This window comes from Sapajus apella, unplaced genomic scaffold (assembly GCF_009761245.1).
Source record: "Sapajus apella isolate SASKATOON/1434 unplaced genomic scaffold, GSC_monkey_1.0 scaffold77, whole genome shotgun sequence".
Classification (NCBI taxonomy): Eukaryota; Metazoa; Chordata; class Mammalia; order Primates; family Cebidae; genus Sapajus; species Sapajus apella.
In genome coordinates this window covers 862,215-881,249 of record NW_022437017.1, presented here as the reverse complement: position 1 = coordinate 881,249, position 19,035 = coordinate 862,215, and the positions used below count along the sequence as shown (strand labels likewise).

General features: G+C 51.8%; 1 protein-coding gene across 1 annotated transcript in view; it reads left to right on the top strand.

Moving 5' to 3' along the window:
• Positions 1-9,745, top strand: part of LDLR (low density lipoprotein receptor) — a 41,109-nt gene extending 31,364 nt beyond the window's left edge. Inside the window, exons 15-18 of the mRNA XM_032251740.1 lie at positions 1,412-1,582; positions 5,755-5,832; positions 7,232-7,389; positions 9,459-9,745. Of these exons, the coding sequence (XP_032107631.1) occupies positions 1,412-1,582; positions 5,755-5,832; positions 7,232-7,389; positions 9,459-9,494 (443 nt within the window). The 3' untranslated portion in view covers positions 9,495-9,745. The remainder of the gene's footprint in view (positions 1-1,411; positions 1,583-5,754; positions 5,833-7,231; positions 7,390-9,458) is intronic.
• The last annotated feature ends 9,290 nt before the right edge of the window (positions 9,746-19,035 follow it).

The window sequence follows — 19,035 nt, the reverse complement described above, 5'->3', positions numbered from 1 at the left end:
GAGACGGAGTTTCACTCATGTTACCCAGGCTGGAGTGCAATGGCGCGGTCTCGGCTCACCGCAACCTCCGCCTCCTGGGTTCAGGCAATTCTCCTGCCTCAGCCTCCTGAGTAGCTGGGATTACAGGCATGCACCACCATGCCCAGCTAATTTTTTGTATTTTTAGTAGAGACAGGGTTTCACCATGTTGACCAGGATGGTCTCGATCTCTTGACCTTGTGATCCACCCGCCTCAGCCTCCCAAAGTGCTGGGATTACAGGCTTGAGCCGCCGCGCCCGGCCTTAAAGTTATTTCTTGAGAGCTGCTTGTACCCACTTTGTTTGGTTTTGAGACAGAGTTTCGCTCAGTTGCCCAGGCTGGAGTGCAATGGCAAGATCTCAACTCACTGCAACCTCCACCTTCCAGGTTCACACAATTTTCCTGCCTCAGCCTCCCGAGTAGCTCGGACTACAGGCATGTGCCACCATGCCTGACTAATTTTTACTTTTTTTTTTTTTTTTTTTTTTTTTAAAGACAAGAGTCTTGCTCTGTCACCAGGCGCCAGGCTGGAGTACAGTGGCTCAATCTCAGCTCACTGCAATCTCTGCCTCCTGGGTTCAGCAATTCTCCTGCCTCAGCCTCCCTAGTAGCTGGGACTACAGGCACGTGCCACCATGCCCAGCTAATTTTTGTATTTTTTAGTAGAGACGGGGTTTCACCATGATGGCCAGGCTGGTCTTGAACTCCTGACCTCAGGTGATCCACCCACCTCGGCCTCCCAAAATGCCAGGATTATAGGCATGAGCTATTGCTCCCGGCCAGGCTGTTCTCAAACTCCTGACCTCAAATGGTCCACCTGCCTCAGCCTCCCAAAGTGTTGGGATTACAGGCATGAGCTACTACACCTGGCCTCATTTTGGGCTTTTTTTCTTTTAGTTTTTCAAATTTTTTTTTTAAAGACGGGGTTACACCACATTGGTCAGGCTGGTCTTGAACTCCCGACCTCAGGTGATCCACCCGCCTTGGCCTCCCAGAGTGCTGGGATTATAGGCGTGAGCCACTGCACCCAGCCAGTTTTTTTTTTTTTCAGACAGTGTATCATTCTGTTGACCAGGCTGGAGTGCAGTGGCGAGATCATAGCTCGCTGTGGCCTCTACCTCCTGGTCTCAAGCAATCCTCCCACCTCAGCCTCCTGAGTAGCTGGGAGTACAGGCATGTGCCACCACATCTGGCTATTTTTTTTTTTTTTTGTATTTTTAGTAGAAATGGGGTTTTGCTATGTTGATCAGACTGGTCTTCAACTCCTGGACTCAACCGATCCTCCTGCCTTGGCCTTCCAAGGTCATTTCAGCCTGCTGGTCATTAGGTGCACAGTTATGAATGGGGCTCGCAGGCCCGTGGCACTCAGGAGATGCTTCTTGATTCTTTCAGAGGCTGAGCCCGCAGTGGCCACCCAGGAGACGTCCACCGTGAGGCGAATGGTCAGCTCCACAGCTGCAGGGACCCAGCACACAACCACCCAGCCTGTTCCTGACACCTCCCGGCTGCCTGGGGCCACCCTTGAGCTCACCACAGCAGAGATAGTGACAATGTCTCACCAAGGTAAAGGCTGGGCCCTGTTCACTGGGAGATGGGTCCCTTCAGTGGCCACAAACATTTTGGTGATGTGATGGAGTCTGGGTGGCGTCCTCACTCTCTGGCTGACCCTCTCTCACTTGCACCATGTGTCTCTGAAGCGTCAGTTTTTCTCTCTGTAAAGTGGGCCTAATAACACCTCTTGCCCTCGTTGCAAGAATTAAATGGGCCAAATCATATGAAGGGCCCTGGTCCTTCAGGCTCCTGGTTCCCAGTCAGCTACACACATTTTGGGCCCTGAAATTTTATCAAGGCCCATTCGCTGCCTCAGCTTCAGGCATCTGCCCAAAACGGCCAGGACAAAGGCAAGGAGGGGGAGGCATTCCTCAGTACGTAGCCTTTCACAGGCTCCAAAATGCTCAGGAACCCAGTAACATTTTAACATAATTTTACTTTTTTTTTTTTTTTTTTTTTTTGAGACAGAGTCTCGCTCTATCACCCAGGCTGGAGTGCAGTGGCATGATCTCAACTCATTGCAACCTGCGCTTCCCAGGTTCAAGCGATTCTCCTGCCTCAGCCTCCCAAGTAGAGTAGCTGGGATTACAGGCACGCACCACCCCGCCTGGCTAATTTTTGTATTTTTAGTAGAGATGGGGTTTCACCATGTTGGCCAGGTTGGTCTCAAATCCCTGACCTCAGTGATCTTCCTGCCTCGGCCTCGCAAAGTGCTGGGATTATAGGCGTGAGCCACTGTGCCTGGCCTATAATTTATCTTTTGGTGACTGACACCTGTAATCCCAGCACTTTGGGCAGCCAAGGTGGGAGAATCGCTTGAGCCCAGGAGTTGAAGTCCAGCCTGGGCAACACAAGAAGACCACATCTCTACTACAAAATAAATACAAATAAATAATGAACAAAATAATAGTTGTTTTTTGAGACGGAGTTTCACTCATGTTACCCAGGCTGGAGTGCAATGGCGCGATCTCGGCTCACCGCAACCTCCGCCTCCTGGGTTCAAGCAATTCTTCTGCCTCAGCCTCCTGAGTAGCTGGGATTACAGGCACGTGCCACCATGCCCGGCTAATTTTTTGTATTTTTAGTAGAGACGGGGTTTCACCATGTTGACCAGGATGGTCTCGATCTCTTGACCTCGTGATCCACCCACCTCGGCCTCCCAAAGTGCTGGGATTACAGGCTTGAGCCACCGCACCCGGCCCAATAAGAGTTATTTTTTACTTTTAAACTCCAACTATTTTGCTGGGCACGGATCTCAGCACTTTGGGAGGCTGAGGCAGGTGGATCACAAGGTCAGGAGTTCGAGACCAGCCTGGCCAATGTGGTGAAACCCCGTCTCTACTAAAAATACAAAAATTAGCCAGGTATGGTGGTACATGCCTGTAATTCCAGCTACTCGGGAGGCTGAGGCAGGAGAATCGCTTGAACACGGCAGGCAGAGATCGTAGTGAGCCGAGATCACACCATTGTACTCCAGCCTGGGTGACAGGAGCAAAACTCTATCCCCCCCAAAAAAAGGAGTATTATTGGATTCCTAAGCTTTTTGGCTCCCCGTTTAGACTGGGGGCTGGGGTGAGCGCCTGGCTGTCTTTGCCCCATATAATACCTGGCCTCACTGTCCTCCCTGGATGTGATGAGATCCAGACGTGGGTCAGGACCTCCTTTGTTTGTCCACCAGAGGGCGCCCAACCTCCTTTGAGCTGCTGGAAAATGGTGCTGGTAGCACCATTTTTCCGGCAAACAAAAAAATGGCACATCATCAGATTCCAGACCACTCTTTATTTTGCCCCCAAGAGTAGCTGAAACCTTTGTTCAGTTACAAGCAGGATAGAGTGGAAACTGCCCGGGGGAGACCGGGAAACCTTGCTTTGGGGAGGTGGGCACTGCTAGAATTACCACTTCACAGCCAGGTCCATCCAGAACGCCTCAAACTTGGCAAAGAAGTCATTCATTCATTCATGTAGAATCGAGGGGGGTCTGGCTATGTTGCCCAGGCTAGTCTCAAATCCCTGGCCTCAAGTGATCCTCCCGCCTTGGCCTCCCAGTGTGCTTGGATTATAGGGGTGAGACACCGTGCCCAGCTCTAGTGGACTTGAAATGTTAGCTTGCCCCAGGCCTTTATGTTGAATGGCCCAGGTCCACTCCCATGTTTCCGTATCAAGGTTACTCCCATCCCATAATGCCTAGGACAGCTGACGCAGGACAATCAGCTTTTGTGCCTTTCAACCTCAGCACTGAGCATGCTGGGCATTGTGGGATCAGAAGGTGACTCTCTTGTGCCCTTCAAAATACACTTTTTTTTTTTTTTTTAATGGAGTTTTGTTCTGTTGCCCAGGCTGGAGTGCAGTGGTGTGATCTCGACTCACTGTAACCTCTCTCCCTCCTGGATTCAAGCAATTCTCCTGCTTTAGCCTCTCAAGTAGCTGGGATTACAGGCATGTGCTACCAAGCCCGGCCAATTTTTTTTTTTTTTTTTTTTTTTTTGTGGAGGAGTTTTCCTTTTGTTTCCCAGGCTGGGGTGGAATGGGGCGATCTCGGGTCACCACCACCCCCGCCTCCGGGGTTCAGGCAATTCTCCTGCCTCAGCCTCCTCAGTAGCTGGGATTACAGGCATGCGCCACCATGCCCAGCTAATGTTTTGTATTTTTAGTAGAGACGGGGTTTCACCATGTTGACCAGGATGGTCTCGATCTCTTGACCTCGTGATCCACCCGCCTCGGCCTCCCAAAGTGCTGGGATTACAGGCTTGAGCCACCGCGCCCGGCCGCCCGGCCAATTTTGGTATTTTTAGTTGAGACAGAGTTTCACCATATTGGCCAGGCTGGTCTTGAACTCCTGACCTCAGGCAACCCACCCACCTCAGCCTCCCAAAGTGCTAGGATTACAAGCATGAACCACCGTACCCAGCCTCTTTTTTTTTTTCTTTTTGAGACAGAGTCTCACTCTGTTGCCCAGGCTGGAGTGAAATGGTGCAATCTCAGCTCACCACAATCTCTGCCTCCTAGGTTCAAGTGATTCTTCTGCTGCAGCCCCCGAGTAGCTGGAACTATAGGTATATGCCACAGCACCTGGCTAATTTTTCTATTTTAGTAAAGACGGGCTTTCACCATATTGGCCAGGCGGCTCTCGAACTCCTGACCTCAGGTGATCCGCCCACCTCTACCTCCCGAAGTGTTGTGATTCCAGGTGTGAGCCACCATAGCCAGCCCAAAATATGCTCATTTTAATGAAATGCAGAAGTAGGTTGACAAAAATTCCACCTGCAACCTTGTCAACCACCTTGCATGAATTCCTCTGTCACTCTCCACTAAAGCCTCTTTAATGTGAGGCTCAAGAACCTTCTTGGGCTGAGCTCGGTGGCTCATGCCTGTAATCCCCGTACTTTGGAAGGCTGGGGTGGGAGGATCACTTGAGACCAGGAATTCAAGACCAGCCTGAGCAACATACATAGCTAGACCCCCGTTTCTAGCCCCGCAAAAACAACCTTTTTTTGTTTCTTTTTGGTGCCATGACTTGAATACAAACCAAGGTTGCTGTGGACACAACCTTTTTTTTTTTTTTTTTTTTTTTTAAATCTCAGCTCACTGCAACCTCCGCCTCCTGGGTTCAAACCACTCTCCTGCCTCCCCATTAGCTGGGACTACAGCTGTGTGCCACAACACTCAGCTACTTTAAAAAGAACCTTCTGGGGCCGGGCACGGTGGCTCATGTCTGTAATCCCGGCACTTTGGGAGGCTGAGGCAGGCAGATCATGAGGTCAAGAGATCGAGACCATCCTGACCAACATGGTGAAACCCCATCTCTACTAAAAATATAAAAATTAGCTGGGTGTGGTGACACATGCCTGTAGTCCCAGCTACTTGGGAGGCTGAGACAGGAGAATCACTTGAACCCGGGAGGTGGAGGTTGCAGTGAGCTGAGATCACACCACTGCACTCCATCCTGGGCAACAGAGCAAGACTCCATCTCAAAAAAAAAAAAACCTTCTTAAAGCCAAATTGATTTCCACAACCTTAATAACTCACAAATAAGCCCATGGACCTCTCGCAGACTTGGGAAATTCTCCAAGTGCCCAGGAAGATGTGCTGGGCGCTGTCCTGCCTGTGACCACCGCCCTCTGCCTGCAGCATTTCTTAGTGACCTTCCCTTTAGACCTGGGCCTCACTCTTGATTCTCTCCTGCAGCCCTGGGTGATGTTGCTGGCCGAGGAACTGAGGAAAAGCCCAGGAGTTTGGGGGCTCTGTCCATCATCCTCCTCATCGGTAAGTGCACGCCAGTCCCCCAGTGTCCCCCAGGTCACAGCCGCCTGCAGTGCAACCTTATGCCTACAGGCATGTGCCTGTAACCTCAGCTACTCAACAGGCTGAGGCAGGAGAATCACTTGAGCCAGGGAGTCGGAAGTTGCAGCGAGCCAAGATGGTGCCATTGCTCTCCAGCCTGGCAGCAGAGTGAAACTCCGTCTCAAAAAAAAAAAAAAAGCCACAGCCCTGTGGGTGGCTAATCCTGGGCAGAAATCTGGAAGAAGTCAGCTGCTTCTGGGGCATGGTTCACCCAGTGTACTTTAGATTTTTTTTTTAGATGGAGTTTAGCTCTTATCGCCCAGGTTGGAGTGCAGTGGCACAATCTCAGCTCATTGCAGCCTCGGCCTCCTGGGTTAAGCGATTCGCCTGCCTCAGCCTTCCAAGTAGCTGGGACCACTGGCATGTGCCACCACACTCGACTATTTTTATTTGTTTATTTATTCGGTATTTTTGTGTAGAGACAGTTTTTACCATGTTGCCCAGGCTGGTCCTGAACTCCTTGGCTTAAGCAGTTCTCCCACCTTGGCCTCCCAAAGTGCTGGGAGTACATGCATGAGATACATTTCTTTCTTTCTTTTTTTTTTTTTTTGAGACAGAGTCACTCTTGTTAACCAGGCTGGAGTGCAATGGCGCGATCTTGGCTCACCGCAACCTCCGCCTCCTGGGTTCAGGCAATTCTCCTGCCTCAGCCTCCTGAGTAGCTGGGATTACAGGCACGCACCACCATGCCCAGCTAATTTTTGTATTTTTAGTAGAGACGGGGTTTCACCATGTTGACCAGGATGGTCTCGATCTCTTGACCTTGTGATCCACCCGCCTCGGCCTCCCAAAGTGCTGGGATTACAGGCGTGAGCCACCGCGCCCGGCCTCTTTCTTTTTTTAACACGGAGTTTCACCATGTTGGTCAGGCTGGTCTTGAGTTCCCGACCTCAGGTGATCCGCCCACCTTGGCCTCCAAAGTGCTTGAATTACAGGCGTGAGCCACCACACCCGACGGAGATAGATTTCTTTTTTACAATAAGTACTACTGTCAGTTCAGAACAAAAACATTATCAAGTAAAAAAAGCCTTCTCCCACAAAAAAATAAATCAGCCAGGCATGGTGGTGCATGCCTACAGTCCCAGCTATTCAGGAAGCTGAGTTGGGAGCATTGCTTGACGCCAGGAGACTGAGGCTGCAGTGAGCCATGATGGTGCCGCTGCACTCCAGCCTGGGACACAGAGCAAGACGCTATCTCTAAGCAAACGTAAAAGACCAGGAATCCAGGGCACGGTACATGCCCCGTGTTTTCACTCCAGCCACAGAGCTGGGTCTCTGGTCTTGGGGGCAGCTGTGTGACCGAGCATGCCTCTCCCTACAGTGCTCCTTGTTTTCCTCTGCGTCGGGGCCTTCCTCCTCTGGAAGAACTGGCGGCTCAAGAGCATCAACAGCATCAACTTTGACAACCCTGTCTACCAAAAGACCACGGAGGATGAGGTCCACATTTGCCGCAACCAGGACGGCTACAGCTACCCCTCGGTGAGTGACCCCTCTAGGAGGCTGGAGCCCATGGCAGCCCCCTCCTGGCTGGAGTCATCAGATCCTTGAGGGACCAGGCCAAGGCTTCCCCAGCCTCTAGATCGAGGGCAGCACTGGGTGAATGTTTCTGTCAGCGAATAGTGGCCTTGGTGGCGTAGAGGAATGTTGGATAAGCAAAGCAGCTCTCTATCCGATGGTGATGGAGCAAAGAAAGTCAAAAGGGGTTCTGAGGCCAGGCTTGGTGGCTCACACCTGGAATCCCAGCACTGGGCAGATCACCTGAGGTCAGGAGTTCAAGACCAGCCTGGCCAACAGGGCGGAACCACATCTCTACCAAAAATATAAAAAATTAGCCAGGCGTGGTGGCGGGCACCTGTAACCCCAGCTACTCGGGAGGCTGAAGCAGGAGAATCGCTTGAACCCGGGAGGTGGAGTTTGCAGTGAGCTGAGATCACACCACTGCACCCAGCCTGGGTGACAAGAACAAAACTCTGTCTCAAAAAAAGGAAAAAATAAATGGAGTTCAGAGGCCAGGCACAGTGGCTCACACATGTGATCCCAGAACTTTGGGAGGCTGAGGTAGGAGGATCACCCAAGCTGAGAGCTGGAGACCAGCCTGGGCAACACAGCAAGACCCCATCTCTGTAGAAAGTAAAAGTTTAGCCCGGTGTGGCGATGAGTGCCTACAGTTCCAGCTACTAGTGAGGCTAAGGCAGGAGGACTGCTTGAGCCAAGATTGCGCCACTGCACCCAGCCTGGGTGACAGAGCAAGACCCTGTCTCTTAAAAAATAACAAAAAATTCAAAGAAGGGTTTCCAGAGGGCCAGGAGGAAGGAAAAAAAGGTGTTTTTTTGTTTTGTTTTGTTTTGAGACAGAGTCTTGCTCTGTCACCCAGGCTGGACTACAGTGGTGTGGTCTTGGCTCACTGCAACTTCTGCCTCCTGGGTTTAAGCAAGTCTCATGCCTCATGCCTCAGTCTCCTGAGTAGCTGGGATTACAGCACTATGCACAGCTAGTTTTTGTATTTTTCATAGAGACGGGGTTTCGCCATGTTGCCCAGACTGGTCTTGGACTCCTGACCTCAAGTGATTCACCCCCGTCAGCCCCCTCCCCATGTGCCGGGATTGCAGGCGTGAGACATCATGCACGCCTTGATTTTTAGACAAAAGGTTGAGGGGAGGCAGGCTTCTCTGAGCCAGGGAACAGCCCGTGCAAAGGCCCTGTGGCTGGACTGTGCCTGTTGGGTTTGAGGCTGCTGTGGCTGGAGCAAAGAGAGAGGAGGGTAAAAAGGAAGGAGGGGCCGGGTATGGTGGCTCACACCTGTAATCCCAGTACTGAGGGAGGCTGAGGCAGGCGGACCATGAGGTCAGGAGATCAAGACCATCCTGGCCAATGTGGTGAAATACTAAAATAACGTCTCTACTAAAATACAAGAAACAAAATTAGCCAGGCATGGTGGCGCATGCCTGTAATCCCAGCTACTTGGGAGGCTGAGGCAGGAGAATCACTTGAACACGGGAGCAGGAGGTTGTAGTGAGCCGAAATCATGCCATTTCACTCCAGCCTGGGCAACAAGAGCGAAACTCCGTCTCAAAAAAAAAAAAAAAAGTATAGAAAAAAGCCGGGCACGGGGGCTCAAGCCTGTAATCCCAGCACTTTGGGAGGCCGAGGCGGGTGGATCACGAGGTCAAGAGATCGAGACCATCCTGGTCAACATGGTGAAACCCCGTCTCTACTAAAGCTACAAAAAATTAGCTGGGCATGGTGGCGCGTGCCTGTAGTCCCAGCTACTCAGGAGGCTGACGCAGGAGAATTGCTTGAACCCAGCCATTGCACTCCAGCCTGGGTAACAAGAGGGAAACTCCGTCTCCCAAAAAAAAAAAAAAAAAAAAAAAAAAAAAAAGTCTGAATCAGGTACTCCCCAGCACCCCCTGATGGCCCCTGGGGGAACATACTTGGGGATCAGGATGGGGGAGGCTGCCAGCTCCAGAAGGTGAGAAGTGGGAGGACTAGGGCCACGTTTCCTGAATGCTGACTGATAGTTTCCGCTGTTTACCATGTGTTGGCAGAGACAGATGGTCAGCCTGGAGGATGACGTGGCGTGAACATCTGCCTGGCGTCCCGTTCCCGCCCACAACCCTTCCTGAGACCTCACTGGCCTTCTGTTTTATTCAGAGACAGAGAAGACCAAAGTATTGCCTGCCAGAGCTTTGTTTTATATATTTATTCATCTGGGAGGCAGAACAGGCTTCGGACGGTGCCCATGGAATGGCTTGGGTTGGGATTTTTGGTTTCTTTATTTCCTTATGAAGGAGAAGAGAAACGGGCCCAGGGGGCCGCCAGGATGATGCCTCCATTTCTCTCTGGGAAATTGTGAGTTTCTCTCCATCGTGACGCAATCTCCAAAGATGGAGGATGAAAGGGAAGGGGATGCAGGCCCAGAGAAGCCAGTGGCTTTCGACACACGACAGCAGGTGCCACCGACAGGACCCCGGACCCTGCCTTGTCCACCAGTCTCTAAGCTGAGTCCTTAAACTCAGGAGTCCAAGCATTTACCTCTTCTGTGCAAGCCTTGCTAGACAGCCAAGGTAGCCTTAACCCGTCACCCCCGAATCATGACCCACCCAGTGCCTTCAAGCCGGGTTTGTACCTTCCTTCAGGAAAGGGATTCATGGCGTTGATACCGATCTGGCTGAATCCTGGGTGCCAGAGGTGGTGACACTAATCGAGACCAAACTCATCTGGCCAGGCGTGGTGGCTCATGCCTGTAATCCCAGCACTTTGGGAGGCTGAGGCGGGTGGATCACCAGAGGTCAGGAGTTCGAGATCAGACTGACCAACATGGAGAAACCCCATCTCGACTAAAAATACAAAATTAGCCAGGTGTGGTGGCACATGCCTGTGATCCCAGCTACTCGGGAGGCTGAGGCAGGAGAATCGCTTGAACCCAGGAGGCGGAGGTTGCGCCATTGCACTCCAGCCTGGGCAACAAGGGCGAAACTCCATCTCAAAAAAAAAAAAAAACAAAAAAACAAAACTCATTCACCAAATGATGCCACTTGTCACAGGGAGAGCCGGGGTTACTGGTCACTCTTAATATTTATTAAGTGCCTGAGACACCTGGTTGCCTTGCCCATGAGGACACCAGCCTCGTGTCTGTCCATCTCACTCCTCCCCACGTCCTTTCCCCTGGTCCCTGTGCACTTTCTCGGTTCAGAGTTGTACACTGTGTAAATCCGGCATTGCTGTTATGATTTTGCACTGTTTTCTGTCATGTGCATTGGGGTGGGATCCCAGGCCAGGGAAGGCCCATTTCAATGAATGCCAGAGACAGAGAGGGCAGGGTGACCGGGACTGCTAAGCCAAGGTCCTGAATATGGAGAACTGCCTTTGTCTTTTTTACATCTGCCCGCCCAGTGCCTCTCCTTCTGTGCAGATGCCTCCAAGCCATTCACTTCCCTGATCTTGTCGTTGATGGGCATGCATTTAAAACATGCATGGTGAGGCCGGGCGCGATGGCTCACGCCTGTAATCCCAGTTCTCTGGGAGGCCGAGATGGGCGGAGCACGAGGTCAGGAGTTCAAGACCAGCCATACCAGTATGGTGAAACTCCGTCTCTACTGAAAACACAAAAATTAGCTGGGCATGGTGACCCATACCTGTAATCCCAGCTACTCTAGAGGCTGAGGCAGGAGAATCGCTTGAACCCAGGAGGTGGAGGTTGTAGTGAGCAGAGATCACACCATTGCACTCTAGCCTGGGCAACAAGAATGAAACTCTGTCTCAAAAAAAACACAAAAACCATGCATGGTGTATGAGTACCCCGTGGCCTCTGGCCAGGCACAGTGAGGCTGAGATGGGAGGATTGTTTGAGCGCAGGAGTTTGAGGCTGCAGTGAGCTATGATGATGCCGCTGCACTCCAGTCTGGCCATGAAGTTGGCCAGACACAGGTGGCTCACGCCTGTAATCCCAGCACTTTGGTAGGCTGAGTCGGGAGGATCGCTTGAGCTCAGGAGCTGGAGACCAGGCCTGAACAACAAAGTGAGATCCTGTCTCTACAAAAATTTAAAAATCAGTCAGGTGTGGTGGCGCATGCCTGTGATCCCAGGTGCTCGGGAGGCTGAGGCAGGAGGATCACTTGAGGCCAGGAGGTGGAGGTTGCAGTGAGTTGTGATCACGCCACTGCACCTCAGCCTGAGCAACAGATCAAGACCCTATCTCATAAATAAATAAATAAACTATTTGCAAAAATAAATCCTCCAGTCTGGATTGTTTCACGGGACTTCAGATTCTGTAATTGCCCTAAATGTTACTGTTGCACTGACGTCCTGAGAGACAGTGGCAGCCTCCCCTCAGATTCCTGCCTGCTGACGCTGCAAGGGATTGGCGATTGTACCCAGGGATGAAACACTGGCCCCTACCCCCGGCCTCCCACTGCAGGGAAATGTGACAAGCTTTTCTGGTTTCAGAACATGTACCTGTGTCCCTGTACGGGTCGCAGGGTTTTTTATGTTTGCACTTTGTATATTGGTCGACACTGTTATCACTTGTATGTATATAAATCTATTTATTTTTGCAAACCCTGGTTGCTGCATTTGCTCAGTGACTATCCTCGGGGCCCTGAGTAGGGGGTTATTTTTTCTGAAATGCCTCTTTTTTTTTTTTTTTTTTTTTTTCTTTTTTCAAGTGTTTTACTTGGTAGCCTCTTCTTTATGTACAAAGATTATTTGCACAAATTGGACTGTGTGCGACACCTTTTGGGAGAATGATGTCCCCGTGGTATGTATGAGTGGCTTCTGGGGGATGGGCGTCACTTTTTAAACCACTGTATAGAAGAATTTGTAGCCTGAATGTCTTACTGTGATCAATTAAATCTTAAATGGACCAGTTTGTTGATGTACTTTCTTCTGTTTGTTCATTTCTGCCTTTCTTTTATATGTTTTTATTTTTATTTTTTGAGGGAAGGGGAGGGGAATGGAGGGGGGGGAACAAAGGCTAGGTGTCTTTTTTTTTTTTTTTTTGTGAGACAGAATCTTTCTCTGTCACCAGGGTGGGGGTTAGTGGGACAATCTTTGGTCACCGCAACCCTCCCCCTCCTGGGTTTAAGCCATTCTCCTGCCTCAGCCTCCCAAGTAGCTGGAAATATAGGCGCGTGCCACCACACCCAGCTAATTTTTGTAATTTTGGTAGAGACAGGGTTTCACCATGTTGGCCAGGATGGTCTCGAGCTCTTGACCTTGTGATCTGCCCACCTTGGCCTCCCAAGGTGCTGGGATTACAGGTGTGAGCCATTGCACCCATCTTTTTGTTTTTTTGAGATGGAGTCTGGTTCTGTTGCCCAGCCTGGAGTGCAGTGGCACAATCTCGGGTCACTGCAACCTCCGCCTCCCAGGTTCAAGCGATTCTCCTGCCTCAGCCTCCCGAGCAGCTAGGATTACTCTGTAACTTTCCACTGCCCACCCAAACCTATAAAACCAACTCCTATCCCACCGCCCTTGGCTAACACCCTTTTCAGCCTTAGCCCACCTGCAGCCAGGTGAATCAACAGCCATGTTGCTCACACAAAGCCTGTTTGAGGGGGATCTCTTCATTCAATGTGCACATTTTTAACATTTGGTGCCGAAATCCGGGTCGGGGGAACTCATGGGAGACCAAACCCCTGTCCCTGTTCTTGTGCTCCCTCCAAGAAGAGATCTACCTACCGACCTGGGGTCGTCGGACCAGCCCGCAGACGCACACCCCCGGCTGTTTTGGTAAGCAGTCTCTCTTGCTTTCCCATCCTTTTGTCTTTTCCTGTCCACTTCCTCCCCCTTTCGGTTTCATCCTTTTTCCACCGCAAAGACAAGGAAAATCAGGTAAACCAGGTTCTTCTGTGTAGTTCAGGACCAGAAAAAATCCCTACATAGGTCACAAATCTGGGGACCCAGTTTTCCCAGGGGTTTGACTATCGTGGAGACGTTCACCCTAGTCACTCGCCCACCAGGCTCATGGCCGATATTGGTCGCAGGTCAACGTAGAGGACGCTTTCTTTGGCCACACACTAACGAGGAGGTTCAACCCAGGCTCAACTAGGGACGCCTACAGAGCGGCTGGATGGCCGGCCTATTCTCCTAGTCTCTGCTGCCTTTCCAGAACCATAAGCCTCCCTCCTCTCCGCTGGCCTGTGTTCTAAGAACCTCAAGCCTCTTCAACTGTCTCCTGACCTAAAACCCAAACGTCTCATCTTCTTCTGTAACGCTGCATGGCCACAATACAAGTTAACAACGGCTCCAACTGGCCAAAAAATGGCACCTTCAACCTCTCTATTTTATAAAATTTTTGTTGCAACATGGGCAAACGGTCTGAATTCCCGACGTCCAGGCATTTTTTTACACACCAATCCCTCCCTAATCTCTACTCCTCCTCTTCCCTTCTGTCTCTTCCTCTGCCAGTAAGCCAGAATCCCTCTTGTCCATCAACCCTTCTGACCTTTCTCCTCCCCGCCTGTGAACCAGGCCCCAATCCAGGACTTAACCCTACCCCCCAGAGCCCCCTCCTCTTCCTCTGCCCACAACCCACCTCCTCATGCCCCTCCTGCCCCCTCCCCACCTCATATGCGGCCCGGTTTACAGTTTAGTCCCCTGGATTAGCCACCGGTTAGGCTCCTTTCCATCAAATCCCCCAGTACTTAACCCAGTCCTACAGTCTCACCTGGAGTAACTTAAATGTCATCCTTACTTGTTCTCACCCCTGAAAAACACTTAATATGCATTTTATCAGCCAATCAAACCCAACATTACAAAAAGGTACAGAAACTAAAGTCTGGCCCTCAAACCCCACAACAGGAATTAAGCAACCTCACCTTCAAGGTGTTCAATAACAGGGAAAAATCTGCCCGGCAGCACATCTCAGAACTACAGATGCTTGCCTCTTCCGTAAGACAAACCCCAGCCACACCACGGCTCACAAAGACTTCAAAGCGCCCAGACTGCAGCGTCCAGCTGCTCAAACCTGGCCAGTGGGCCAAGAAATGCCCGCAGCCCGGGATTTCTCCTAAGCCCTGCCCCGTCTGTGTGGGACACCCACAGAAAGTTGACTGTCCGACTCACGTGGCTGCCCCCAGGGCTCCTGAAGCTCCAATCCTCGGCGTGGCGGCTGAAGACTCACGCTGCCGGGGCATCTCGGAAGCCCCCTGGACCATCACGGACGCCAAACTTTGGGTAACTCTTACAGTGGGGGTAAGTCCATCCCCTTCTTAATCAACACGAGGCCACCCACTCCACGCTGCCTTTTTTTCAAGGACCTGTCTCCTTGGCCTCTGTAACTGGTGTGGGGATTGACGGCGAGGCCTCTGGGCCTCTCAAAACTCCCCAGCCTGGTGTCAATTAGGCCAGCACTCCTTTCCACGTTCTTTCCTAATCATCCCCACGTGTCCAGTTCCCCTGTTTAAACCGAGACGGCCTCGCAAAATTGCTCCTTCGCTATTCCTGGGCCACAGCCACAGCTCATTGCCGCCCTCCGCTGCGAAACACACCTCCCTCAATAGCTCCCCTCATGTCCCCAACTTTAGCCCTAGGGTGTAAAACACCGCCTTCCCATCTGTTGCTACAAGTCACTCACCCCTCATCATCCCCTTAAAGCCTAACCACCCTGCCCAGCCCCAGTACCCCGTCCCACAACAGGCTTTAAAAGGCGTAAAGGCTGTTATCACCCGTCTATTGCAACATGGCCTTTTACTTCACCCTCCTGCTTCGTCAGCATCTGTACTTAAAGGGGTATCGTGGGCCGGGCACGGTGGCTCACGCCTGTAATCCCAGCACTTTGGGAGGCCGAGGCGGGTGGATCACGAGGTCAAGAGATCGAGACCATCCTGGTCAACATGGTGAAACCCCGTCTCTACTAAAGCTACAAAAAATTAGCTGGGCATGGTGGCGCGTGCCTGTGATCCCAGCTACTCAGGAGGCTGAGGCAGGAGAATTGCCTGAACCCAGGAGGCGGAGGTTGCGGTGAGCCGAGATCGCGCCATTGCACTCCAGCCTGGGTAACAAGAGCGAAACTCCGTCTCAAAAAGAAAAAAAAAATCCCTCAAGCCAGGCTGTGCCCCGCTTACCCGCCAGCTCCCACTGTGCCCACGCACCCTCTACAGCTCGCGCAGCCTCTCCTCTGCACCCCTCACGCCTACGCTCAGCCCTTCTCCAGCTTGATGCGGTCCCCCGCTACCTAAACCGCCCTCAGAGTCTCCGTTTCGGATTCCCCGCACCCGGTTACTTTCACGTGCCCTGCTCTTGTCTAAGGGGCTGGTTTACACTTTTCCTCCAGGCAATTACAGCTGATATTTCACTCTGAATCTCACTCCCATTCTCTGCTCATACCCAAACTTGTTAATGAAGGTGAGTGGTTGCTTACAGATACCACACGCTTCCTCATACAGAAAACAACAGCTCTGCCTCCACAGCTGCCCTACCAAGCCCCCTGCACAGCCCCAGCCCTTGCCGGTGCCCTTGGCGTTCGGGTCCAAAGCCCCAGCCGCCTCAGGACGCTTTCTCAGCTGTTCACTTCCAGTGCTAAGCCCAGCACTGTTTTCCTCAGTGGTTCTTCTTACGTCTGCCTTCCTACCAACTGCACAGGCACTTGTACCCTAGTTTTCCTTACTCCCAAAGTTCGGTTCACCCATGGGGATGAAAGCCTCCCTGTTCCCCTAGCGGTCCCAGCATGACACAAGTGGGTCCTTCCATTAATCCCCTGACTTGTAGGTTAGGGATTACCACTGCACTCGCCACAGGCCTGACCACTTCAGTCGGCACCTTCCGTGGCCTCTCTAATGAGTTCTCTGCCAGCACTGCACGATTAACTCAATCATTACCCCTTCTTCAAGCGCAAGTAAACTCCCTAGCTGCAGTTGTCCTCAAAAACCGCAGAGGTCTTCATTTACTAACTGCTGAAAAAGGTCTTTGCCTATTCCTAAATGAAAAACGTTGTTTTCATGCAAACCAGCCTGGCCTCGTGTATGATACCATCAATAAATTAAGAGACAGAGGCAAAAGCTCACTCATCAGGCAGACGGTTGTTCTGGACCAGGCTGGACCGGCTGGACCCTACCTGGGAGTCACGGCTCCTTCCAGTCCTTAATCCTCTGATCCTGTCTTTTTCCTTCTCTCACTGGACACTGTGCTTTTCCAAATAATCTCTCAGTTCCTACAAAATCGTATACGGGCAATAACCAGCCCCACAATATCACCCCTTTCCCCGAAATCTCCCAGCAGTCTAAATTCTTAACCATTCTGTGCCGCCCCCAAGCCTGCTCAAAATAGCCTTGAGAAACTTTGCCCCCTCCACCCCCCAAAATCTGTTATCACCCCCTCTTCTCTAATTCTTTCTCTCTATATACAAAAAGACAGGTATGTCAGGCCTCCTTGTGCAAGCCCGGACCCAGAAAGTCTGAAGTCCCGCCTGCCTTAGCTGATTACCCCCCAACCCCCACCTGCCTTCGCCATTAGCGGAGCTTCCCCCCAACACATAAGCTTCCCCTCCCCCCGCCATTGTAACTACTCTCATGCCTCACCCCACCCGCCAGTCACTGAACTGATGGTAATGGACACTCCTTGCCCTCCCCCACCTCTGCAGCTCATCTTACTCTGTAACTTTCCACTGCCCCCCTCAAACCTATAAAACCAACTCCTATCCCACCGCCCTTCCCTAACGCCCTTTTCGGCCTTAGCCCACCTGCACCCAGGTGAATAAACAGCCATGTTGCTCACACAAAGCCTGTTTTTTTTGGGGGGGCGTCTCTTCATTCGACGCGCACGTTTTTAACAGTTAACATGGTCAATTTCATATGACGTGTAACGGACCACAATTAAAATCATTAAAAATGTTCAAGATTGCCGGGCGCAGTGGCTCAAGCCTGTAATCCCAGCACTTTGGGAGGCCGAGGCGGGTGGATCACGAGGTCAAGAGATCGAGACCATCCTGGTCAACATGGTGAAACCCCGTCTCTACTAAAAATACAAAAAATTAGCTGGGCATGGTGGCGCGTGCCTGTAGTCCCAGCTACTCAGGAGGCTGAGGCAGGAGAATTGCCTTAACCCAGGAGGCGGAGGTTGCGGTGAGCCGAGATCGCGCCATTGCACTCCAGCCTGGGTAACAAGAGCGAAACTCTGTCTCCAAAAAAAAAAAAAAAAAATGTTCAAGATTAGCTGGGCGCGGTGGCTCATGCCTGTAATGCCAGCACTTTAGAAGGCCAAGGCGGGCGGATCACGAGGTCAGGAGATTGAGACTATCCTGGCCAACATGGTGGAACCTCGTCTCTACTAAAATATAAAAAAGTAGCTGGGCATGGTGGTGCGCACCTGTAGTTCCACCTACCTGGAAGGCTGAGGCAGGGGAATCGCTTGAACCCGGGAGGTGGAGGTTGCAGTGAGCCAAGATCGCACGACTGCTCTCCAGCTTGGAGACAAAGCAAGACTCTGTCTCAGAAAAAAAAAAATAATAATAATGGTTAACATGGTCAATTTTATATGATGTGTAGTGGACCATAAAATCATTAAAAGCATTCAAGATTAAATGGGGGGGTCAGTGAGATAACCCAGAAATAGGCAACAGCAGAAAGTGCTACCACCACAAAACCAGGGGAGGAAGATGCAGTGTTTCCGGAGCCTGGGGGCTGGTGGGAGCCGGAAAGAACTGCTGCAGACATGGTCCCTGGCAGAGTGAGGGAAGGAACACCCCAGCCTGTCCCCTGCCCCAGGCTCCATCTCCCACCAGTGCCTCCCACAGGCTGAACCCAACAGGGACAGGCTGATGGCGCCTGGGGAATGGTGCCTTATTGGTTGGAGCGAACGAGGGGCAGGGTTGGGAAGGAACTGGGGTGCTTAGGTCCACAAACGTGGCTGGGGGCGTGGTGGCTCACGCCTGTAATCCCAGCACTTTGGGAGGCCAAGGCAGGCAAATCACCTGAGGTCGGGAAATCGAGACCAGCCTGACCAACAAGGAGAAACCACATCTCTACTAAAAATACGAAATATGCTGGCCGTGGTGGCCCATACCTGTAATCTCAGCTACTCTGGAGGCTGAGGCAGGAGAATCACTTGAACCCAGGAGGTGGAGGTTGTGGTGAGCCGAGATTAGGCCACCGCACTCCAGCCTGGGCAAGAGGAACAAAAATCCATCTCAAAAACAAAACCCCCGAAGAAACCAAAAAGAGCAGACTGGCCGGGCCATCTGGGTTCATATCCCGGTTCTGCCACTGATTCGCTGGGTGACAGGCACCTCAGAGCCTCAGTTTCCCCACCCGACAATGGAGACAAAGCTGATCTCCCCTTCCCTGGGGCTCTGGAAGCGGGGTGGGATGGGGGCTGCGCAGGTGCCTGGAGACAAAGGCTGGGCCTGTCATCTTTCCCCTGTCCACAGGGTGGCACTTCCTTCCTGCCTTTCCGCCTTTTGTTTTGGGAAGCTTCCAAAATGCCCCTGGGAGGGAAAACCGAGCAGCCCTCACAGGAAGCGGCCCCCGGCCAGCACACAGGCACTCAATAATTGCTTGATTGACGAAATCGGTGCTCAACCGAGTGGCAAACAGGATAAGCAGGCTCGGGTGGCCGGGAAAACGGGAGGGCCCGGGAGGCGGCGGCTGGAGGGTGCTAAGACTGAGCTGGGAGGGTGGGCAGGAC